At 53.1% G+C, this 24,809-nt stretch overlaps 1 protein-coding gene and 1 long non-coding RNA gene across 11 annotated transcripts in view; one reads left to right on the top strand and one right to left on the bottom strand.

Annotated features, from left to right (window-relative positions):
* Window positions 1-24,809, top strand: part of MYO18A (myosin XVIIIA) — a 97,337-nt gene that overhangs the window by 29,514 nt on the left and 43,014 nt on the right. For 7 of the 10 annotated variants that reach the window (XM_055326175.1, XM_055326165.1, XM_055326169.1 and 4 more), the window contains exons 3-10: window positions 19,210-19,245; window positions 21,403-21,490; window positions 21,693-21,799; window positions 21,909-22,085; window positions 22,431-22,644; window positions 22,851-22,993; window positions 23,579-23,679; window positions 24,704-24,767. In XM_055326175.1, the coding sequence (XP_055182150.1) occupies window positions 19,210-19,245; window positions 21,403-21,490; window positions 21,693-21,799; window positions 21,909-22,085; window positions 22,431-22,644; window positions 22,851-22,993; window positions 23,579-23,679; window positions 24,704-24,767 (930 nt within the window). The remainder of the gene's footprint in view (window positions 1-19,209; window positions 19,246-21,402; window positions 21,491-21,692; window positions 21,800-21,908; window positions 22,086-22,430; window positions 22,645-22,850; window positions 22,994-23,578; window positions 23,680-24,703; window positions 24,768-24,809) is intronic. The other 3 variants (XM_055326188.1, XM_055326185.1, XM_055326147.1) reach the window with 1 other exon arrangement.
* Window positions 162-4,466, bottom strand: LOC129510219 (uncharacterized). Its single transcript, XR_008664548.1, has 3 exons — window positions 4,354-4,466; window positions 1,442-1,794; window positions 162-1,121 (listed from the first exon to the last, which is right to left on the bottom strand). It is a non-coding gene; the product is annotated as an uncharacterized LOC129510219 (long non-coding RNA).

The raw sequence follows: 24,809 nt of genomic DNA, 5'->3' as shown, positions 1-24,809 counted from the left end.
TATAGACAGGACTGTGGTTGGTTGGTTGTTGTTTTTTTTAATTTTTTTTTTAAGATTTTATTTATTTGTGACAGACACAGAGAGAAAGAGAGAGGCAGAGACATAGGCAGAGGGAGAAGCAGGCTCCATGAAGGGAGCCCGACATGGGACTCAATCCCGGGTCTCCAGGATCATACCCCAGGCTGAAGGCGGCGCCAAACTGCTGGGCCATCGGGGCTGCCCAGGACTGTGGTTTTTGATAATAATTTAATCACTACCTACAATTTGCCAGGCCTAATGCCAGGTACTTTACATATACTGTCTTTTTTAAATTCTCACAACAACCCCAGAAGGTAGTAATAGGTATTATAAGGCAAAAAAATTGGACACCCTAAGAAGCTGAGTAACTTTCCCTTAGGTCAGGCAGCAAGATAGATGCAGAGCTGAGATCCAGGACTGGGGTGCCTGACTGCGAAGGTGTGCTCTTTGCAGTATGCCTCTGTGCAGGCCTTGGGGTCTGGGGAAGACTTCATGAGGGAGGTGACACTTGTGGACCTTGACAGATGGAAAGTTGGGCAAGGGAGAGAGGCATTTCTTTTCCTTTTTTTTTTTTTTTTAAGGTTTTATTTGTTCATGAGGGAGAGAGGTAGAGACACAGGCAGAGGAAAAGCAGGCTCCCCACAAGGAGCCCGATATGGGTCTCAATCCCAGACCCTGGGAAGAGAGAAGCATTTCTAAGTCATTGGTGGTGATGAGGGCAGGGGACTGTGGGAATATCTGCCTGAGAAAGTGAGAGCACGAGGGGAGCTGGGGAAAAGAGGGGAGAAAGGGGAAGGGGAAGTGCCAGGAGGCAGACCCAGGGGCCTAGGGGTGGTCTGGTTGGCTGTGGGAGTGACTGCCCAGCCCCCTGGGGTTATAGGTTGGGCTTACTTAAGACCTACTGAGGCCTGAGGCAGCACCAACCTTTGGGCAGCAGGGGGACTGGTGGTGGCTTTGTGTGACAAGGAGTGGGTTGTCAGGTCTCAGGTTTCTTCTCTGAATGAAGAGGTCTGCCCTTGTCACCGAGGGAAGAAAGTGCTTTGAGATGATCTCCATCAGTAACACAAGTCAACTCAGAGACAGAATGACCAGGATCTAGTTGTCTGAATAGAAAAGAGTAGATTGACACATGGTTACTAATAATTCAGAACAAGCTTCTGAAAGTAAAGTGACACCTCGGTCACCCATAAGGGGTGCACCAGTAACTTTTCTTGGCACCAGCGTGTCGAGAAAGCCCTGGGGATGTGAAGAGCTCTGACACAGCACATGCCCCCGAAGGGCCAGACGATCTCCCTGGGATGACACACCAGTCCCTGGTCATCTTCCAGAGCACTGCTGAATGGAAGGTGGGCCTAGAAGATCCTCAGGTGACCAAAATAGAGGGCAGCAAGTCTTGGGGGGAAAACCCAGGCCCTTTACTCACAGGAGAGTAGCTCTCTGGTATTCCACTTGCTCTGCTCTGGACTTTGTTGTATCAGGCTCGGTTATCTGGTTCTCTAGCCTTTGGCAGAAACTGCTCATTAGAAGGAAGTGAGACTGTTGGGGACAGGCATGCTGACAGGTGGAGTGACAGCTGATGGGGACAAAAGAATGAAAAAGCAGATAATCCGGACACAGGGCATCTGGTCTTACCAACATGGGCATGGAGCGAGGTTGGCTGCAGCACCTAGGACGGGGCTGGTGCCTGTTGAGTATGGCGAGGGACATTGGTAGGCCTGGAGCCAGGCTGGGAAGTCCAAAGTCATCACAGTGGGGATGATGGGCCCTCATTTTCATCTGTAGAGGAGGGAAATGAGGGGAGTTCAAGAGAGGAAGCTCAGGAGTTTGAGATGTTTGAGATGGGTTCTGAGTGTTTTACTTAAGAAGAGAACCAACAGGGACGCCTGGGAGGTTCAGCAGTTGAGTGCCTGCCTTTGGCCCAGGGTGTGATCCTGGAGTCCCAGGATCAAGTCCCACATCGGGCTCCCTGCATGGAGCCTGCTTCTCCCTCTGCCTGTGTCTCTGCCTCTCTCTGTGTGTGTCTCTCATGAATAAATAAATAAAATCTTAAAAAAAAAATAGAAGAGAACCAACAAAATGTGTGTTTTTATGATTTATAAGTTAGTAATAGAATTTAGAAAGTCACTTAAAATAGAAAATATGTTGTGCCTTAAAGGGGATAGTCTTCAGTTACCTGGAAATTTTGCTTGTGATGCTTTGCTTTACTCTTCTCCCCCATCTCCTGACAATGATCACAGATAGATGATAATAATTAAAACTATTGAAAACTTTTTTTCTGATAAGTTTATTGAAAATTTTTGTGTTAGACACTGTTCCTAGAGCTTTGCAAGCACTAATTCCTCTAATGCCTACAATCACCCTACTGGGTAGGTACTTTCATTGCCCTCCTTGTACAGGTGAAGAAATCACAGCGCAGGGTTCAGTTGTGTAGCTTTCCGCATGGACAAGCCACGATTGAACCCGGTGGGCTGGACCTGGGAGACTCACTGTCAGCCACGGGACACCAAGAATAATTCCTTCAAAGCAGTGGTTCTCAGAATCACCTGAAGGGCTGGTTAGAGCACAGGTTCCTGGGGCCCTGATGCAGAATTTCTGATTCAGTAGGTCTGGAAGGGGGAGGGGTTGCTGGTTTGGGGACCACGCTTTGAGAACCAAACCTTTTCACTCACTGAGATTTTACCAGTCTCATACTGACCATAGAGAAGAGTTACTGGTGCAGAACACTCATTTTGCAGATGAGGGCCGTTTAAGGCACAGGCCCAGGGATCACACAGCTACGTCCTTCATCCCTTCATTCTTTCAGGCACTCAGTGACTTAACAAAGGGACCCCTCTGCTGCCTTCATATTGAACAGTTTTCAGCCTTGGCTACCTATAAGCATCACCTGGGGGAGCTTTTACAAATCCTACTGCCCAGGCTTCCCTCCCGGACCAATTAAATCAGAAACTAGGGGGAAAGGGTGGGATTTAGACATCAGTATTTCTGGAGTCCCATGAGAGATTTCAGCTGCAGCCAAGGTTGGCACCAGTGTGTCGAGAAAGCCCTGGGGATGTGAAGAGCTCTGACACAGCACATGCCCCCGAAGGGCCAGACGATCTCCCTGGGACGACACACCAGTCCCTAGAAACCAGAGGTGGGACCCCACGTCCCAATGGTCCTGTGTGGTAGGGAAGAGGCAGAGCTGGGCTTTGGTCCTCCCAGGCAGTGCTTATCAACCTTTCAACAGAGAAAGTCATACTGTTTACAAGACCTACTGGGCTCATAAGACTATCTGGGGTAACAGGCCTGGGGGATCTCCAGCCACCATGGTTGGACACTGGTTTGGTGACAGCTCTTTTTCAAGCCCTCCTAACACCACCTCACCCCATTCTTTTTTTTTTTTTTTTTTTTCCTGGAGAGGAAAAAAAACAGGCCAGCTTCCTTTTTTCTGCAGAGCTTACAGCTTCTGAGACAGCTTCAAAAGGCCTGTCTTTTGGCTCCTCCCCATCTGCCCCCAGCTTCCATTTCAGCCTCTTGGGGGTCCCCAGCCCCAGTCCGGGCATCCCCTGGTACTAACTGAAGAGCAAGGCAAGGCCTTCTCTTCATGAGGAGCACTGGCTTTTCATGGGCAACCCTTGTTCACTGGCCAGACACCCACAATTTCCTCTGCAGGGCCAAGGCCCACCCACCACACCCTCCTGTGTGCCTGTGCAGTCAGTCTCTAGCTGTGTAGGGCAAGAGGTATATACACAGAAAGTGCAGTTGATTCTTTGCATGTCCCCAGTGTATTTCCGGCAAGGCAGCCACAGACTGATCGTGTGGGTCTCACTCTATTCCTGCCAGACGTTCCAGGATGGCTGCATGGCTGTCGTGCTGGCCCAGCGTGCAGTGGGCCCTGTATATTGGATTGGATGTGACGTTAGTGGTTTCCTTGGCCTCTGCCGCAGTAATTAGATGGCTGGGGTGAGCTTATGATTTGTGTGTTCTCAAGAACACTGTGCTGTGATTGAGTGTTCATGCATGATGGTGTGTGTGTGTGTGTGTGTGTGTGTGTGTGTGAGAGAGAGAGAGAGAGAGAGAGAGAGAGAGAGAGAGAGAGAACGTGCATGTGCTTGTCTTAATCCTGGCCTGTGGGGCCGGGGGCTGCAGGTCTCAAATTCCTCTGCTATTTTTAGGGGCCATATCAGCTCAGCTGTTTGGGAGCTGGGGTGTGTGTCAGTAGGAAAGCCCCACCCTCCCTGTCCCTTGCCCCTGACCCTCCAACACTGCCCGCCCCCCACCCATTGCCCCCTCACTCTCCGTGCCTCCTCTTCCCCCATCTACACACGCTGTGTTACCCTCTCCATCCCGGCATACCTGGTATCCGCAGTCCTGGAGGCCACTCACTGTCTGGGACTGGCTCTGGCCAGGGTTGGGCAGTCGGGCTGCCAGCAGGAGGGGCCTGGGGAGAGGGAGGGGACCAGGGGCGGGGCTGAAGCCTGTGCTATTTTGAGCCACTAACAGAGGAGCATCGGAGAGGAGACTCCTTGCTCTGGGTTGCTCCAGGCCAGGCCATGCGGGTGAGTGTCCCTGTGACCCCCCCACCCCCCACCCCAGAAATGTCCCAGGCTCCTCATGCCGGTTCCTCATTTACGAAAGGAGGAGCCTTTTTGTTATTTCCCCAGATGTGGCTGAAGGAGGTGGTGGTGAAGGGGGCGCTGCCTTGGGGCCCCTCTCTGAGCTTCTTGGTGGGGAGAGAATCATTCAGTGCAGGCAACCTCCCAAAACCTCCTGGGCCTGACTCGGGACTTTGGGAGTTTTGGAGGGGGCACCATTTTCTAGACCTCCGTGTCATGGGACTGCATCAGCTTGCCCACAGGCTGTGACACGCCTTCCCCACAGACCATTGGTGCCTGAGGCCCTCATTCCTTGGAACACTCTTTTCTTCCAAGGCCTGGAAGCCCAGTACCTCATGGACCTTCGGAAGGCTCGTATTACCAGGGTAGCCCTCCACCCTTTTTCCTCCTGGTAGATGAGAAAAGGCACTATACAGGGGTCATCCCTCCAGCTGTCAGGGTGGCCAGGAGTGGACTCAGCATGGTCTCCTGCATTTCTGTGGCTCAGACACTTGGAAGGAGCACAGATGGCATCTTGGGGATACCCTGTCTGTAGGTCTCATTTTCAGCAGAGATTACTCTAGAGAAGTAAGTTCCTTAAAAAAGCAAGTGAGGAGAGACATAGCTGCCTCTCAGTCATTCCGTTACTCACCCATGTCAACCCCTCCTGGCCACTGAGGGTCAGATTTTCATCATGTCAGCAGTTGGCAGCGTGTGGGCTGGCCCAGCACGGAGGTATACTGAGAGCCTGAGTCGTGCTTGTGAGCATTTGAATCTCCCTGGGCCCCAAGACTGCCCCATCCCAGCCACAGAACTGGCGCCAGTGCTGAGGTGTGTGTGGGTAGCCAGGGGTGGGGCCCGAGAATCTCCTCGCTGTGAGAGGTGCGTGCTTCCTGGTCTAGCCTCCTCCCCGCCTGATCCCCAGCCCGCAGGCCACCAGCACTAGGTCAGATTTGGGGGGTGGGGGGCGTGTGTGATGATGGCAAGGCAGATGGCAAAGGGCCCCGCAGTGGGGCAGCGAGTGTCCCCAGGGGAGGGAGGCCTCCAGCAGGTCCAGCCATTGGAGGAGGAACCCCAGGCCCGTCTGCAACCGCAGTGGCAGCAGGAAGCCATTCCAGTGCACCTGCTTCCTCTGGGCTGGCCGGCAGTGACTGTGGGCACTCACCGCTTTCTCTTCCGCCCCCCCCCCCCCGTGGGGGAGGGCTCTCAGTGGAGGCTGGACCAAAGGAGCCAGGGTGTCCCTGCCAAGCTCTTCCCCTCCTCCTCTGGCTGGCAGCATGGCCTTCAGGCCACTCCCTGCAGAGGCCTTGTTCCTTTCAAGCACCTCTGTGCAAAGCTTATTCGGGTCATGGTGGAAGGGCAGGTCATCTCTGGAAACCCCTGTGTTTCTGCCCAAGCTGTTATTCTGGTGGATAACATCATACAAGTTCAACTGTGGAGGTGAACCAGGGGAGGTGGAGGCAGGGCTTGCTTCCATCCCTTAAAGTGAGCCTGGAAGGTTCTTGCTGGAGGACAGACCTGGGTGTGAGTTCTAATTTGCGATTTGCTGTGCTGAGGGCTCGGCCAGGTCATTTCTGAGCTTCCTTTTGCTCATTTGTAAAGTGGGAATCATGCTAATATCTCCTTCAGAGAAATGTTGTGGGGATTTTTTTTTTAAAAAGGTTTTTTTTTTTTAAGATTTTATTTATTCATGATAGTCACACAGAGAGAGACAGAGAGGCAGAGACACAGGCAGAGGGAGAAGCAGGCTCCATGCAGGGAGCCCGACGTGGGAGTCGATCCTGGGTCTCCAGAATCAGGCCCTGGGCCAAAGGCAGGCGCCAAACCGCTGCGCCACCCAGGGATCCCTGTTGTGGGGATTAAATGAGCTCATGCGTGCAGAGGATTCAGCACGGTGCCTGGCAATTAGGACATGCTCAGTAAGGGTTAGCTGTTATTACTGCTATTGCAGTTCCTTCTTCCCACCCTCCTTCTTAGACAAGTAGGTGCTGGGGTGGAGGGAGGGCTGGTAGGGAAAGGGTCTCCTGGGAGCTACTCTCTGCTCCTTAGAACAGGAAAGGAGAGAGAGGACGATGCCATGCCTCTTTCTCCTCTGAATGTGCATGAGTGTTGGCAGAGGGAACAGGTGTGAGTTCCCTAATTCAGACAGCAAGATCTCTTTTTTTCCCCCTGCTCTTGGGGCTCCCTGTGTGTGGATATCTGCATGGATTCCTGAGCCTTGAGGCATTTTTCCCAGTTTGGGTATTCCGTGCCTTCGGGGAGCCTAGTGAGTAGAAAGCTTGCCTTGGGGGCATTTGTGCCCCCATTCCTTCTTGCAGGGGCACAGAAGATGGTAAGTTAAGGGTGGCTGGTCCTTGCTGGTCCATGCAGTGGGTAAAACCCAGCCTAGTCTGTCCCCTGAGTGTTGGAAGCCTTCCCAGGCTGGGCATCAAAAGGTCCCTCAGCACATTTCTTGGATTTCTCCTTGTTGAGAACAAATGCTTGCAGCTATTATCTCCTCTGCTTTTTCTTTTTTATTGACTATTTAGCTATCTTTACAATAGAAATAAACAGTAAGTAACAAATACATAACAAAATAAATACCAAATGTCGCTATTGTGTCTAGTTTACACAATTTACAAGATTATGATGATCACTGTTTGCATACTATTTAGGTTTTGGTTTCTTTGATGGATATTATTTTAGGTGGAGTTTTGCCTGCATATTTGTTAGTTTAAATGGCAACATAATGGTGCATTGTATGTACTGAAGTACCATAGTTTACCTAACGCTTCCCTTTTTTTTTCCTTTAAAGATTTTATTTATTTATTCATGAGAAACAGAGAGACAGAGAGGTAGAGGCATAGGCAGAGGGAGAAGCAGGCTCCATGCAGGGAGCCCAACGTGGGACTCGATCCCAGGTCTTCAGGATCCTGCCCTGGGCCGAAGGCGGCACTAAACTGCTGAGCTACTTCCCTAAAGCTAGGCATTTGAGTTGTTTCCAGTTTGGGGCATAGAGTGCATCATTAAAAGTCTCAGCATGGATTTGTGGGCTTTTTTTTTTTTTTCTCTTCCTTTCTTTAAATCAGCCCATTGCTCTTATGTTTCTGAAGATGGAAGGGCTAGGGCCAGAAGATGATGCATTTTATGGCTACTGTTGCTTCCCTAAGAGCTACTCAGCAATCTCAGAGTGTCCCGCCCTCCTTTTCCACTCTACAGCATTGAGTGTTCCATCTATTTATTGTTGCTAAGTTTAGAGCCAGTATTACCTCCCTTTTTCCCCCTCATCCCTGGGAATCAGGATTGGCAAGTGTTATTTTCTGTAGTTTACAGTTGAGAGAAGAGACCAGATGGGAATAAGAGTTTGCCAAAGAACCCCCATTTCAGTGCTGTCATGCGGTAAATGTTTATTTATTAAGGCCCACAGTATGATGGGTGACATAGCATCCTGTGCATGAGGAAACCACAGTCCAGGGAATGCTGTGGATGCACAAACGGCTCACATCCTGCTTGCTCGTGAATCCCAGTACTGCCACTTAGTAGCTCTGGGGCCCTCAGTGAGATCCATACCCTCTAGAAAGTGGGTTTTGTGAAGATGAAATAAGGAAGCAGTGTAAAGTGCCTGCCTCTGTGACTGGCTCATAGTAAGGGTTCAGTGAACATTGGTTTCTCTTCCCTTCCCCCACAAAGAAGAGGGCAGAGAGGTACCTGGGTGGCACAGTCGATTAAGCGTCCCAACTCTTGGTTTTGGCTCAGGTCCTGATTTCAGGGTCATGAGTTTGAGCCCCATGCCAGGGCTCAGCATGGAGTCTGCCTGAGTTTCTCTCTCCCTCTGCCCCTACCCTTATGCTCTCTCTCTCTCTCTCTCTCACTCTCTAAAATAAATAAATAAATCTTAAAAAAAAAGGGGGGGGGGGGAGACGAGGCCAAAAGTGCCAGGGAGGGTGGTCAGAGAGGTAGTTGGAGCTTCAGGGACAGGATTGTGGTGGGGTCACTAGTAAACACTAGTGAACAAACACCTCACTGTCAATCCATGCTTCAGCTTGATCCACACCTCTCCAGACCTCCTAAACATTGACAGTGACACAGTATGTCAGCCAGAGTTGGCTACTAAGGATGACCTAGCCCCTCTGACCACATGTGACTAGCAAAAAAGATGGGCCTCTAAGGGAGCTTTGCAGTCAGAGCAACCTGGGTTCAAATCCAGGTCCACCACTTAATAGCTTTGTGACCTAATCTCATTCCAAGTCTTTTTCTTCATCAGTAAGATGAGAATAAAAGTAATTCCTGTGTCCTGAGGCTGTTGTAAGACAGATTTAAAAATATGTGTTAGGGATGCTTTAGTGGCTCAGTGGTTGAGCATCTGCTTTTGGCTCAGGTTGTGACTCCAGGGTCCTGGGTTTGAGTCCCACATCAGGCTCCCCACAGGGAACCTGTTTCTCCCTCTGCTTATGTCTCTGCCTCTCTCTGTGTGTCTCTCATGAGTAAATAAATAAAAATCTTTAAAAATAAATAAATAAAAATGTGTTAAATACTTTTACAGGTGTTCCATATACAGTAATTAACGATGTTGTCAGAAATGGCTGAAATCCCTAGAGAGAGCAGGTCAGCGAAGACAGGCCTTGGTATCCTTGCTCCACAAAGCAAGTCATTCCCAGCTCTGGCAATGGCTATGGTGAAGATGTCACTACCATCTTTGGGGCTGAGTTCCTTACCTGTTCTGCATCGGCTAAAGCTAGGTTATTTTGCATCCTAAGCAAATCTTTAAAATCTTTAAAAGCCAGTGATAACGACAAGAGCAGAAATAGCCAGGCAATTCCTCACAAAAGCCACAGAGATAATGTCCTCTGGAGAGAACCCCACATTTGTGTTCAGAGTGATGTTCCTAAGGAGGAGCGGGTGCAGAGGAACAGGCCCAAGTGCAAATGGCCAAGTGTCCTCACGGCCTCAGATGAATGGACCTCTCCCTGCTCCCAGGGAACTTGAGCAGGAGATCCAAGACCAAATGAGTGAAATTATTTATATCTGGCATATGACCCAAATAATAAAATAGACAAAATAATTTTCTAATTTTTCTTTTTTTTAAAGATTTTATTTATTTATTCATGAGAAACACACACACACACAGAGAGAGAGAGAGAGAGAGAGGCAGAGACACAGGCAGAGGGAGAAGCAGGCCCCATGTAGGGAGCCCGACATGGGACTCGATCTGGGGTCTCCAGGATCACGCCCTGGACTGAAGGCAGTGGTAAACCACTGAACCACCCGGGCTGTCCAATTTCTAATTTTTCACTGGTCATTCATGATAAGCAGTAAGAAGGATGGGCCAGTTTTGAAACTCCACTGAATTAACAGATTCTTTGCACAAAGCCTTTCCCTGGGTTGAGGCAGATTCGGCCTGTTGCTTCTCAAGAGGACCCGTTCTAATTTCTCCCCCGTAGTTGGAGTGGCTTTACTATTTTCCCACCCTCCTGCCCCTGGCCAGTAGTGGCATGTGGCAGGCAGAAGGCAATGTCGCCACAGTCCTCGAGAAGCTTTGTTAATGCCTTCACAGGCCCATAACTTTGGTTCACCCAGTTGAGGGCTAGAGTGCCTCTTCCTACCCAAACCCCTAGGGTGCAGACCTGGAAAAGACTTTAGCCATTTTCTAGACTAATCCATCCCCTAATTCTACAGGGAGGCCCAGAAAAGTGAGGTGGCTTATTCAAGGACACACAGCTTCCAAGGGCAGGACGTTCTATGTTCTATAACCCACCTGGCCATCTCTTTCCTCCTATGTTTTATTCCTTACTCCTTCTCTGACCTTTTGAGCTTTGCTATCTGCCTCCCTCCCCAGTTCCTCCCTCCTGTCACCTGTCGCCCACAGTGTTTGTCCCAGCAGGTCGTGACCTTTAGGAAGACTCCGATTCCCTGAGCGACCCTGCCCACCCCCCGTGTCTTCTCTGACCCAGAGTGCAGGCTACCTTCGGCGTCATGGCCTTTTCATCAAGGTTCGCCTTCTGGGAGCAAAAGGAAAGTTGGGTCTCAAAATCCTTGTGCTTTTCTGATGTGCTTGGCATGGTCTGTGCAGGCAGGAGTCTGGCTTGTGGGCCAGGGGGTTCTGGGAGCTAAAGACGGCGCATGTGTGTGGATCTGGGGGCCAGGGAGGATGACCAGGGGGGCTGGTGAACTCACTCTTCTTCCTCAATGGGCTTCTGCGCTGAGTCATGCTCCTCTGAGCTCCACCTCTGGTAAGCTGAGCTGCCTTTTGTCCCCCTGGTGCCCCTCCAAGTTAACTCCTCCACACCCTTCCCTTCCCCCTGCTGCTCTGACTCACCCCTGGGAACCTGGGCTGCTGTGGTGGTTGCCACTGGGAATGGCTTTGGCTCTGAGGTCTCTGGAACTGGGTCTCCCCGTGTCTGGGGACGGTGGTGGGTAGAAGAAGAGCCAAGAGTCAGGAGCCAGGCCAGCTAGCTGGCTGCCTGGGTTCCAGAGGGTGATTCAGACTGCAGACCTGGGCGTGCCTTTGTGCTGTGCATAGTCCCCAGCTGGGCAATGACCTATGACAGACAGAGCCTTTGGCTGGGGGCGGGGCGGGGGGGGGCAGGAGTGGCAGTGAGTCAGCCTCAGGCTAAATCCAGAGCTGAGCTCAGAGCTGGGCCTAGTGTCCCAGGCATTTTGGGGGGCAGTCAGTGTTATCCCCAGTGCTTCACCACTTGGGCAGGACACTTGGGGTCCCAAGCTCGCATCCCTGGAGGGAGCACAGAATTGGAGCTGGTGAGGGACACGGAGTGGACTTGGAATCTGGGCCATCCCTGAGCCTGAGCTAACAGCACTGCGTGCAGTAATGAGCAAGTCTGTGTGGTTTGTGAACACTTGATGTTCCCCTGACCTGTGTGCTCAGGTGCTAATGCATGGTGTGATCCTTGGGCATGTGGGGAGGGTGCAACTATTGGACATTGGTGGGGGGCAGTAGGCACAGACCCAGACTCTGCCACTTGTCCTCGTTCCCTCTCTACCAGCCCCTCCTTTCCTTTTAATCGCTCCAATCCCAGTTTCTAAAGTAGTAGAGCCCACTCTGATGAATAATTGCCATTTCCCTCTGTCTGTAACAGTGTGAACTAACTTTGAAGCTTCGGCCCATTGAAAATAGCTCTCTAGACAAGACGCAACTTTAAAACTTGAGCGGCCATCATGCTGGTCAGTGCCCTAGGTGCTGCTAATTAGAGATCAAAAGTAGCCAAGGACTCTGGGTACAAATAGAGAGTCCCCACCCCCACCCTGAGGTGGATAATTAACATGATCCTGGACGAATTTCTAAGGATCTTTTCCATTAGGAATCAAGAAAACCTTCCCGTGCAACTACTCCACTGTGTCTGGGCGGGGAAAGGGCATGCTGAAGCTGAGTAGGGGTGCTCACAGACCTGCCTTTTTCCCATAGTCCTAAGTGACAGCGCAAAGAGGAGAAAAATCCACTAAGACTGTCTGAGCTTTTGGAGGGAGAGATGCCAGTGAGGGGTGGGCAGAGGACTCATTTGGATTCAGGCGTGGCCCCTTTGGGTCTGTTCTGAGCCAGTCTCAGAACTGAAGGAACCTTCAGAGTATCATCCACATGGTCTGTTCTTTTTCCAGATACAGTCTGGTGGCTGCTGTTTTCCCGACTCTGCAACTCCCCTCTGATAAGCCAGCTAGCTCATAGGCTGAGTGCAACCCCCTGGCCAGAGCAGCCAGAGCTCAAGCATCTTTCCTTCCTCTACACTGTGCCCCTATAACCTTAGGGTTTCCTCCCTCAGCTGCATGGTTAGCCGTTTGGTGGGTCTGAGGTTGGCAAAACATCTGGCCTCTCCTACCTCTGCCCCTTTTCCTGCCTCCAGACATTGCTCAGCTGTCTGGCTGAGAAAGCATTCAGGCTCTGGGCTGGGGGATGTCACAGGGGCCTAGAAGTAAGTTGGAGCCAGCCTGCTAGAGATCGCCGATTCAGCCTCCGTTAGCCTAGCAGGCAGGGCCCCCACACCCGGGTCAAGCCTCCACACTCATTGGGTCAGGGGGCTCTTGTTCAGATGCTTCTTCTCTGAGCTGGGAATGACTCGTGGAGTTCAGCAGGAGTTGAGTTATCTGGATCTTTCTGTCCACCCTGTAACCAAGGCCATGATGGCATACTCTTAAACAGCCCCAGTGGGACACGTGATGGGGACTGGCAGCAAGGGTACTTGGTTTCCCCGCTCCGTGGAGACTGCTCATTCACTGGATGGTTTTGACCCTGGCACAGGATAAGTTGCCCATGTCCTTCACCGCTGGTATTCCTGAACACACGGGAACTCTGCCTTCTGGGGAGGGAAGGGCCCATTGGATGTTTTCCTCCTGTGCCTTTGATGCAGAGTTTCTGCCCTGACCTGCTGTTTGACTTCCTTGTCTACTCCCTCAGGTTAAAGAGGAAGACAAAACTCTGCTGAAGCCTGGCCCTCCTGCCAAGGAGGAAGGGGCTGTAAGTGCTTCTCCGAGCCCTGTGTGCATGTGTATGTGTGCACATGTGCGTGTGCCTGGGTGGGTGTGCCTGCCAGCCCTAGTCTAGTTCATAAGGCAGTTCCATGGAGCAGCAGGCATGGTGGGGTGCCCCTTCCTATCTGGGGTGGCCAGAGGGAATGCCATTAATGAGGTAGAAAGTGCAGCATGTATGATGCCAACGTGGGGTACATGGAGGAGATGGGAAAACCAAGGTGCTTTGGAGACCTCCTCCAACCCCTCTCTTTAGTTCTTACCTTTAATTCTTGCTTCCTGAACTCTTGGGTGCTAGAGAGGCCTAGGTGGGCAAACTCTTAGGTTGGGGAGCACCAAAGGAGAGCTCAGCTGTTGGGACTCCTCATTCCCCTCTCTGGTTGGCATAAGACCAGCACAGGGATGGATTTCACTGCAGCTGTTCTGTCTTCCCAAGACCCTGTCAGCTGCTTGGTGTGGGTGACCCAGAGGCAGGCTCCAGCTGCCCGATGACCCCAGCCTCTCCCCCAGGTCATTCTGCCTTGAGATAGGGACACTGAGTAAGGCTGGACTCTTTTGAAGCAAGATAGGGGAGACAGTTCCAGAATAGCAGGTCTGAAGATGTGTAGTTTAGTAGAGGACTGCTATTAGTGCAGGGGGTGGGAGTGCCAGGGGCTCTGGGGCAGAGCTGGGTCTCGAAGCAGATCCGTGCTTCGCTATCCCAGATGGTGCCTGTCCCCGCTCCCCTACTTCCTTAGATGGAGGTTTGATCATCCAGACATTGTGGCTCCCACCTGATCTGTAGTTAATCCTGCAAGGCTAGCTTGTGATTTCAAAGATGTGTGTTTGAGATATCTGTGGAGGGAGGGTCCTCAGAGTATCCAGATGTTTTGTGAAAAATCACAGGTGAAGTGCTTGGAAGACTTCCTGGCACACAGTAAACACTGTGTGAGTGTCAACGGTTACTGTCCTCATCGCCACCATCTTCACCCAAAGGGGGAGGGGGAGGAGGCACTAGCCAGCTCCACAGTGCCCTGGCATGCCATGGAGCACTCTTGGTCCAAGAGTAGAAGGAAGAGGCACCTTTAGGTCCTCCTCTCCCCACCCCAACAGCTGAGGTGACTTGGCTCAGCTCTGCTCAGGATGCGGGGCAATCTCTCCATGTGGCAGCCAGAAGTCTGTCCACTCTGAGTGTCTTCCTGCGTCCAAGCAGAGATGGAAGCCAGACTTCCAGGTCCTGGTGCCCAGGTGTACCCTGGAACTAATGCTGTTGTTTTGGGGACCAGGGACTCAAGCATGGTCTATTAGTGGCAGGGCATTGCCTGACCAGCAAGGAGTCCCAAGATTGACCTTGCTTATCTGGGCAATGTGGCTGGCTTTGCAGGAAATTCTGCCCTGCTATTAGCCAGCCTAGCCTTCCCAAGTGACTGTCCCTTGGGACCACAGACAGTTCCCACTAGTGTTGGGGGAAGGGTGGGTATGTCAGGCAAAGTGTGCCAGCATCCTCCAGCCAGGCACCCAGAGGCTGGGAGGCTGGCTGAGCCAGGGCCCCAGCTAGGGCAGAGTGGATCTGTGATCACCTTAGTACTTAACCCTCTGTGGGCCCCAGCTGCCTCCTTTTCATTCTATTACTCTGTACACATACACTTGAGAGGTTTGCCGAAGGAAAACTGCAAAGAGGCTGACAGAAAGCAGGTTGAGGTTGAAGCTTCCTAGGCCAGCACTGGGTCTCTGTAGCCCCTAGGAGTGCAGGTGATAGGGAGATAGTGGCCACAAACCAGAGGAGCAGGAGGGACAAACGTTGGCACATCTTGGGGCCAGAAAGTTGTTCCCTGACCACTATTTTTACTGGGATGGATAGGTTTTGTGTCTGGCTGCCCAGAAAGCACAATGATAGACCAGGGCCACAAAGGCAGGACACACCAGAATTAGGCCTAGGATCAATGGCAGGAATTGGTTGCTTGGCCTCTCCATGCTCCATAGCTGCTGTGTTTGGGCTCCGAGGGAGTAGGCTCACCTGGATAGGGCATGGTTGCTGCCCTGACATAGACCAGTAACTCTGGGCCACCTCATGGGCCTCCAGGCACTTTGTGCTGGTACCTCACAGCTCTGTGCTAAGGCTGGGGATAGAGAGAGGGTGACAGCAGTACCTGCTTGTGCTGTGTGGGAGAGAGAAGCCAAACTTTTAGTTGTAATCATCCTATCTGGAAGATGGACCAAGGGCTTCCTAGTGTAGCCTCTCTGAGCTATGGATGAATATAGGAGATCTGTTCCAGGGCTAGGTGTGAGGTCACACCTCTCACTTCCTCTGCACAGGGTGGGGCAGGGATGCAAGGGCTGATGCTAATGTCTACCTGTGTTTGTGTGACTGCAGCCAGAGGGCAGCTCAAAGGACAGCAGTGGCCCATCTAGGAGTCCTCAGCCTCCCACCAGCCCTGTACCCTCAGAGACCTCCCAGAGAGCCAAGAGCCCTGCACCCACACTCGCCATGAATGGCCCAGGGGCTACCTCAGCAGAAAGCCCAAGTGAGGAGGCCCAAGGCCTGTCCCGGAAGAGAGTGGCAAATGCAGTTAGGAAGGTGGTGAGCAAGGTGCTGCCTGGCGAGGAGCCTGGGAGTGCCAAGGAGCCTTCAAGCAGAGGGGTCAGATCCCCTGAGCACCCAGCTAGAGGCAAGAGGGGAGAAAAGGCAGTGCCTGGACCCAAGCCACCACCTCCTCCGCCTCCCCCTGCTCCACCTAAGCCTGAATCAAAGAAGGAGGCAGCCAAAGATGAGCTCTCTGTGGGACTGCGGAGCCTGATGTCTCGGGGCAGGGGCAAGGACCACAAGGCCCGTGGCAGGCAGTCTCCTGGGAAGGGAGAGAAACCCTCCAGCCAGGAGCCAGGCCCCTCAGGGAAGCCAGGCTCCCCAGCCAAGCCTGAAACCCCAGAGAAGCAGTGTTCCCCGGCCCCACCGGAAGAGCTGGCAGCCCCAGGTTCTGCTGGCCTGAAGTCGAACCTCACTGGATTACAGCAGCCCAAGTCACCAGCCTCTGACGTGCAGCAGGAGGTACCCGAGTGTGTCACTAATCCCCACCCCCGCCCCTGACCACCCTTGTCTGAGGGCCAGGCACCCTCGCAGCCAGCTTCTCCCTGCTCCGTCAACACGGCCGCATGTCCGAGAAGCTGGGCCCGGCCAGGTGCCAATGGCAGGGCTGCATGACTTTCCTCAACTGAGTGCCAGAGCCCATGGTGGCCTCTGCTCTGGGATGGGCACCGCTAACCAGCATGCTGCTGTTACTCGACACTCTTGCGTGGGAATGGGGCCTGTTCCCAGGCTGCATGGTGTTGGTTGGAGACTCCAGATCCCAAGTAGAGGTTCAGAGTCTTAGCAGATCAGTGCTAGGATAGAAAAAGAATTTCTGGGGTCCAGTGACCTTTGTTTACCTCCCCAGCTGCTCACCCTGTGTGGGATCTCAGCAAGGTCCCATCACTGAGCCTTCATCTGCCAAGTGGGGATGGGACAGGTCTCCAATCCCTTCTCTGAAGCCCTTGGGACCAGAAGTGTTTGGGAAGGTAGTAATTTTTGTATTTTAGAATGTCATACATAATGAGCAGCAACCTGTAACCAAACATAAATACTTTCACAGCAAAATCTATGACCACTCACACTATAGGTGGAGCAAGGGGATAGTCTACAAACAAGTTTTGCCAATAAAATACTTAAGAAAAACATCTTTTGTTTTGGGGAACTTTTGGATTTTGGAATTACAAATGAGGGATAATCCGAGCTTTGAAGGGTTACTGTGAAGATGAGGAATGGTACAGATAACGAACATTCTGAGCCCAGTCCCTGACATAGTGGGTGCTCCACGAATGGTAGCATGGATAGTGATGCTAATAACAGTGGTTTTAATGCCATCATTGCCATCACTATCTTCTTCAAGCCTGGCCAGCAGTTCCCTCTGGCAGCAGGATTTGAGGAGCCCTATGCCTGGCTGGCAAATGGGCATAGTGGGCCCCCTTTGGATCTGGGGCCCCATCTGTTCACAAAGTACCGTCTAGATGGGACAGGAGGCTGAGAGGTAGAGGGGAGAACGTTGGAAGGTGGTGCCTATATGGCTGATCCTTTGGTCAGGGTCAGTGCTCTTCAAACTTCCCCATTTTGTGGAGCCTTCTGAGAGCTCATAAAGTATGGGAGGGGAGGAGTCAAATTTCACCACTGCTTCTCCAAGGCTGTTGCATGCTCTTCTGGCTGGAAGGGCAGGGTGGAAGGGGTGGGGGTAGGGCACAGCCTACAGGCCCTCCCTGCCTGCTACCTCCTGGGATTCCTAGGGTCCCAGAACCTGCCTTATTACCTACTCCATTCTTCTTGAGTTTTACAGAACTTAGAGAAAATAATGGCTGCAGCCTTCCTGGCCCTGCTGGCCTGCTCTGAATCAGGGAAATCGCCTCCTGGCACACAGGAGTTGGCAGGGGCATTTTGGCCTGATGGGCAGGCTGTGAGGGGAACTGTCAGCCCCTGAGTAGAACCCTCTAAGTAGCCAAAGAGTGTCATGTGCCTGTTCCCAGACCTAGCTGCCCTCCCTCTGGCTGCCTGTCCCTCTCAGTAGGGTGGAATGGGGGGCTGAGATGTGCCCTGACCTGAAGTTCACCCACCTGTCACCTGGGGCAGGGGCCAGGGGGCGTGGGGGGAATAGGGCCACCCTGGTGCCAAAGTGGTTAGGACTATGAGAAGGAAGAACCCCAGACTTTCCAGGCACCTGTCCTTTTTTTCTCATCATAGTTTAAAAACTAAAGTTCATGCCTGGCTTGCCTCCCTGAGCCTACTCCGGTTGTCCATGAGGTCCCAGCGGCTTCTTAGGCTAGAAGCTTGGCATGCTGTGCCCCACCTCACTCCTCCTGCCCCAGGCCAGGACTAATAGTGGTTTAACCTCTAGGCAGGAGCCATTCCTGAGGTCCGGCTGACCCCCGCAGAGGAGGCCCAGCAGCGGCTCGAGAGGATCTTCACAGCTTCTGTAATGCCACCTCTCGTGTATGGCTCCCCAGGCTCTGGTGCTCCTCTTTCCCGAGGCTATTGGCCAGATTGTGGGTGTCAGGGGGGCAGTGGGAGCAGCACCTGATTATGGAAGGATGGCTCCGTGGTGGCCTGAGGGCTCTGCCGAGGGCTTGAGCAGTGAGGGCTGTTCTTCTAGGGGACCCAGAGCCCTGTGCCTGTGGGAGGGGACCCCTCTTGGCTGAGGATCTAGCCCCTTTCTCTTGCCCTGGAGGACAGGTCTTGGTGCCAGGGCCTGATGGGTGGTGAGGCAAGGAGTTAACTCTCCCCTTTTTTGACATATTGGCTTTCTTGACCCAGCTGGGGCTTGTTAACTCCTTGCTTATTCCTTAGAGGCAAGGTCCAAGGCCAACTCCACTTTCTCTTCAGAAAGGTCTTCAAATCATCAGGCAGGTCAGGTCTGGCCACAGGGTCTGCCCACAGCCCCTCAGTTTGTGGGCAGGTGGCAGCTGGACCTGATAGAGTGGTACCTCCACTTGCCATGGGGCGGCATGCTTGTCTGTCAGTGGTACAGTAGTGTGGTGGGGGTAAGGGGTGAGGAAAGGGTCTTGGCCTTGGAGCTGCTGGTGGTCTTGTTCTGCACAGGGATGATGGCTCTGAAGGATGGTTGGTCCTGGGCCCTGTACCTTTATGTGTATTTGGAGGCCAGGGACAGCCCTGTTCTGGGGTCTGCTAGCTGCAGAGGACTGAGGCTGACCAGTGCCTAGATTTAAGGCCAGAGCCACCCAAGGGGCCCAGGCCCTGGGTGTGCTGTGGTAGCCTGCCCTGGCAAGCACACAGAAGAGGAGCCTAATTCAAAGTGCACTGGATATCCCATCCAGCAGAGACTGTGGCCGGGGGCAGAGTAGCATACTCCTGCCCAGGCCACAGTGCATGACTTAGCAGAGACAGGCGTCTCTTTGCCAAGCTGGGCCTCTCCTTCCTACTCTTGCCTCTCCTCAATTGGGCATGGTCCACCTGCCCAGGCTGGCTTCCCATCCTGGCACTACATCCAGCTGACCTCCACCCTGCACCTCAGGCAGCCAGAGTGCCCACCCACTTGGCCCAGAGTGCTTGCTGAAGGGGACATGCCAATGGTCTGCTTGTCTTCACCTCTCTCTCTCTCTCTCTCTCTCTCTCTCTCTCTCTCTCTCCTTTGTTTGCTGCTGGCAGCTGGACCCTGAGGCCACCTCTCCTGTCCACAGCCAGGTAGGGTGCTCCTGTCCCCCTCTGGAGCCCTCCGCTTCCTCTGGTGACTACCCTCCACGCCTGGCCTATACCTGGGCTGGCGTCTGTGCTCGGGCCTCGTGCTGGAGTGTAAGGCCGTTTCCCCCTTCTGGCTCCACCCGGTGTCTGGGGGGATCTTTGGGGGAGGCAGTGCTGGAAGTTTGAGATACGGCAGTTCTGTGTCAGGCCCTTAGGGACTGTCTAGACTGGGTGTCACCACTCAAGTTTAGCCTTGTGGCACATGTTTTTTTTGGTGTGTGTGGTTGGGTTTTGTTTTTGTTTTTGTTTTAGTATTTATTTATTCATGACAGACGCAGATTGAGAGGCAGAGACAGGCAAAGGGAGAAGCAGGCTCCCTGCAGGGAGCCCTATGTGGGACTCATCCAAGGACCTCAGGATCACTGAACCAAAGGCAGCTGCTCAGCCACTGAGCCACCCAAGTGTCCCATGGCACATGATTTTTAACCACTGGAGCCCAAGGGCCTGGCTAGAGTTATGGTTTCTAGGTGTTTCAATTCTGCTCTCTCTGGGTAGAGAAAGCTGAAAGGCTGAGCCCCTCCTACCTCCCCACCCTCAGGCCCAAACTTCAAGATTTGACATTCTCTGGCTCCACCTGCTGGCCAGTATGGGAAGGATTAGTTCTATGATCCTTTGATGTCTCCTTGTTTGTCAGGTTCCAAACACCTGACCGATAAAACATAACCATTTGAGACAGAGGTTTTCACCTGTATCATGTGATTTGGGGGAAAAAAAAAATAAAACATTGTGATTTTTTTAAAAAAGTTAGATTTCTTCAAATAATAAAGAATTAGTCTTTTTTTTTTTAATGTCATTTAACAATTTAAAATGTTGCCAGCCCGATAGTGGTCTTCCTGGGCTTTTTTTGTTTTTGTTTTTAAGATTTTATTTATTTATTCATGAGAGACAGAGAGACAGAGAGAGAGACAGGCAGGAGAAGCAGTCTCCATGCAGGGAGCCCAGTGTGGGACTCGAGTCCTGAGCCTCCAGGATCACACCCTGGGCCGAACGCAGGCGCTAAACCGCTGAGCCACCCAGGGATCCCTGGTCCTCCTGTTTGAAGGGTGATTTCACTGATCATGATTCCCAGAGCCTGGGGGCCACGTATAGTCCATGCTTGTCTCTCAAACAGGGAAGGGCAGTCTGCAAGGGAGAGGAAGTTATCTGAAGCTGGAATCCAACCTGGGAGTAGAACCCATATTTCTTTTTCTTTCAGCGACAAAGAAAAGACTTACTATGTTTTCTTGTCCTTTCCTATCCTTCACCCAGGAGGTCAGGATCACAAAACAACATCTGCGCCTCTGCCTCAGGTCTCCTGAGGGTGGAGGACTCAGAGACTGATTAGCTCACAGTTAGTCCAATGTCTATCCATGTGGCATGCAGTCTTCTCCTGTGTCTGACACAGCACTCTGCCCCCTCCTTACATATCTGTCTGTGCTGTTTCATGCTCTTGCATGGCCTTAGCCTGTCCTGGGGAGGCATGAAGGAGGAGTGGAAAGGCTGGCCTGTGCATCCAGTGGAGCATCCTCTGGAGGGAAGGCTAGGCTGAGGCTAGGACTCAGGACCCACATGTCACTTTGCAGTACAGAGTTCTCAGTAGACACTTCTCTTCTCAGGTCTTGAGGAAGTACCCTTTCCCAGCTTGGTGGAAGAGGGCCTGTTGTTAGTTGGCTAAGGGAAGAAGCTGGGCATGAGAGGTCACAGTAGCAGTGGACAGTGGCCCAGGCAGAGTTGTGTGGGCTCAGGACACTGATCCTACAGGCTTCATAGGGAGGTGGGGAAGAGGGTGGCCGAAGGTAGAACCAGGTTTGTTTTCCTGTGGTCTACTCTCTTCTGGACTCGAGTTCTGAGTGTCTCTGTCCTTCCTGACATTCGAGGCTAGCATGGTCCCTAACTGTGTCCTTGTTCTCAGGGCTCCTCAGGACCACCACCATCCCCCGGCTTCCCCACCTTCTTCCTCTGAACCTCCGACATCCCCTGTTCTGTATCTGCTATCCAACTGCCCCCTTCCCAAGTGGCTCACCTGGAAGCACTTCCCCTCACATTTCTCCTCTTTCCTGCTGTCCTGACTCTGTTTTCTAGAGCAAGGTCTGACTATTTATTCCCCCCTCCCTCTGATAGGTGAAGACAGAAGAACAGATTGCAGCTGAGGAGGCCTGGTATGAGACAGAGAAGGTGTGGCTGGTCCATAAGGATGGCTTCTCACTGGGTGAGTCTGGGGAGGCCCAGGGGAGAGATGCCTGGGCCTCTCAGGTTTCGGGGCTGAGTGTGCCTTCTGGGTCTGGTAAGCCTGGGTGGCGAGTGAGGAGAGGCTAGTGATATAGTGGGGAGGAGACAAGACCACAGAGGGCCCAAAGACAGTAGCAGAGGCTTCCCAGGCCTGTGTCTGACTGTCTGTCCCCACTCTGTAGGCAGTCAGCTCAAATCCGAGGAGCTCAGCTTGCCAGAAGGGAAGGTGCGTGTGAAGCTAGACCATGATGGCGCCATCTTGGATGTGGATGAGGATGATGTGGAGAAGGTTTGCAGGTGGAGGGCACAGGAAGTGGGCTGGGCAGGGCAGGCCTGTCGATTGGCAATACAGACAGGTTCTGCTTCTTCAGCGCCTGCCCACCTGTCCTATCACACAGGCTAATGCTCCCTCCTGCGACCGTCTAGAAGATCTGGCTTCGCTGGTATACCTCAACGAGTCCAGTGTCCTTCACACACTGCGCCAGCGCTATGGTGCTAGCCTGCTACACACGTACGCTGGCCCCAGCCTGCTCGTCCTCAGCCCCCGTGGGGCCCCCGCTGTGTACTCTGAGAAGGTATGGCGACCCCTAGGCTACCATGCTGCCTCAGGGACCCACCCATGTACTACCTACCCCACCTTCCCTGGCTCTGCCCCTTTCCCTTGGCATCCCACTGGGTTCTGGTCCACTCTCAAAGTTGAACTTGGGAAGAGGAGTTGCTTCAGGGGGTGGGGACATAAGGCCCTCCCCTAAACTCTAACAGAAACCAGGATTGGGCTAGAATCTGCATTCCAACACATGGCCTTAGCCTCAAAATCTCTTGCTCCCCACCTGCAGTGAAAGGCCCAGAAAGGTGGAGCAAGGGGTGTCTGAGTGGGACCAGCTAAGAGCCTTCTTCCCTCCATCCCCCTCCCACCCAAGGTGATGCACATGTTCAAGGGGTGTCGGCGGGAGGACATGGCACCCCACATCTATGCCGTGGCCCAGACCGCATACAGGGCAATGCTGATGAGCCGCCAGGACCAGTCTGTCATCCTCCTGGGCAGCAGCGGCAGTGGCAAGACCACCAGCTGCCAGCATCTGGTGCAGTACCTGGCTACCATCGCAGGCACCAGTGGGAACAAGGTGTTTTCTGGTGAGACAGGACACCTGGAAAAACTGAGAGGGGGTGGGAATGGAAGTGCCCTGTAGGTGTCATCTTTTTTTCTCCCTGCCTTCTCTGTGCCCTCAAAACCCCTCTACCCCTGGGTCTGAGTAACTCAGAGCCTCTGTGTGCCGGGGGAGTAGGCCTGGGCTGGGCCTCTGGAGGCTTTCCTCATGGCTCTGGGCTGTCTCCTGCAGTTGAGAAGTGGCAGGCTCTGTACAGCCTTCTGGAAGCCTTTGGGAACAGCCCCACCATCATGAACGGCAACGCCACCCGCTTCTCCCAGATCCTCTCCCTGGACTTTGACCAAGCGGGCCAGGTGGCCTCAGCCTCCATCCAGGTGCGGGACATGCAGGGTGGTTAGAGACTGGCTGCCTGGTTCCACGCCCTGGCACTCAGCTCTCTCCTGCGCCTCGTTTTCCTGGGATCCTACCCCAACAGAATGGACCCTGGCTCCAGCAGGGCTGGTTTGCTCCTCTTCGAGCCTTCACCATTCTGCTCCACCCCCGCCCTTGCCTCCTTCCCTGGGGTTGGCTGCACCCTACTCCTGGGGCCCTGGCCCTGTGTCCGGGGGCTTCTCTCAGGCTCGTTTCACCCAGGTGAGACTGGCTTGTCAGTACAGTAAGGTCCAGCTGATGCTGATCTCCGTCTATGCTAAATGAAACATCTCACCACCGGGTGCCTGGCTCCCTATGAAGACTCTGCCTGGGGGCCCAGGCAAAGGGCAGCAGGACCCCTCCAGGAGCTGGGCTGTCTTCCCCTGGCTCCTCTATCTGCCCCAGGTCTGACCCTGGGGTCATCTGGCCTCTGGTTGAGAGCAAGCTGTAGCCGCTTTTCCCATGGGCCGGGTTCTTCCTGGTACGGGATGGGGGAAGCTTGACTCGGCATCGCCCTCTTTGCCCATACCCTCCATGCTGTGCCACAGACAATGCTTCTGGAGAAGCTGCGCGTGGCTCGACGCCCAGCCAGTGAGGCCACGTTCAATGTCTTCTACTACCTGCTGGCCTGTGCGGATGGCACTCTCAGGTGAGATGGGACAAAGGAAATGGGAACGCGGCTCTGGACTCCAGCTCACTGATGGCTCCTGGTCTTGTCACCTGGTTGTTTATATTGTGTGCTTGCTACCTGTGAGGCTCGGAGGTAACAGACCCGTTTGCTGAATGAGCCATAGGCTCTACCCCACAGCAGCTCCCGAGCTCTGGGCATGGAGATCTGGCTATGTATGAGAGGCAAAATTGGCCCTTCTATGTTCCCAGGGCCTCACCAGGACCTCTGCTACCCCTGAAACCAGGGCTGCAGAGGAAAGCACACCAAGATGCAGGTGGTCAGGGGCTTGCCTGGAGTCACACGGCTAGTGTGGGGCAGAGCTGTTGTTTGAATCCACACTGGAGCTGAATGCCTGGGCCTTTTTGAAGTGCCCTCTAAGCTGGGCTACCCCCCACAGTCCCCATGTTGGTTCATCTGCCAGGTTCTTCCCTTTAGACCTTTAGTCTTGCTGTCTTTGTTGTTGTTGTTTTAAGATTTTGTTTATTTATTCATGAGAGACATGGAAAGAGAGGTAGAGACATAGATGGAGAAGCAGGCTCCCTGCAGGGAGCCAGATGCAAGACTTGATCCGGTGCTCCAAGACCACGCCCTGAGCCAAAGGCAAACACTCAACCACTGAGCCATCCAGGCATCTTGACTTCCTGTCTTTGTTAAATGATAAGGCTGAGTAGCAGCCCCAGGACATTATCCTCCTTAGCTCTTCTTGTAACTTAGAGCATGTCTATCCTGTCTGGACTCACTCCACAGGCAGATTCCTTGCTGTCTTTCAAGGGTCTGACTAGACACTCTCACCAGAGCATCTCTGGTGACCTGTCCTAGGGAGGCTAGGGATGCTCTGACCAGGCATCCAGGCCAATTAGGGAAGGTGGCAGCAGCTGGCCTGATAGTAGGGCATGATGGGCGGACAGAACTCAGAGTCTAGAAGCTGATCTGTGTCTACCCTGGTAGAGGGCCCTTGGCATGGGGGCCAAGCACTGTGCTGATGCCTCATTTGTACCCCTAGGACAGAGCTCCACTTGAACCACTTGGCAGAGAACAATGTGTTTGGGATTGTGCCACTGGCCAAGGTGAGGGGCCTATGGGGCCTGGGTTGGCAGTCCTGGGCCTTG

The sequence above is a fragment of the Nyctereutes procyonoides genome, unplaced genomic scaffold (genome assembly GCF_905146905.1).
Source record: "Nyctereutes procyonoides isolate TBG_1078 unplaced genomic scaffold, NYPRO_anot_genome, whole genome shotgun sequence".
Taxonomy (NCBI): Eukaryota; Metazoa; Chordata; class Mammalia; order Carnivora; family Canidae; genus Nyctereutes; species Nyctereutes procyonoides.
The sequence above is the reverse complement of the archived record's forward strand: the minus strand, read 5'-3'. Positions and strand labels throughout refer to the sequence as shown.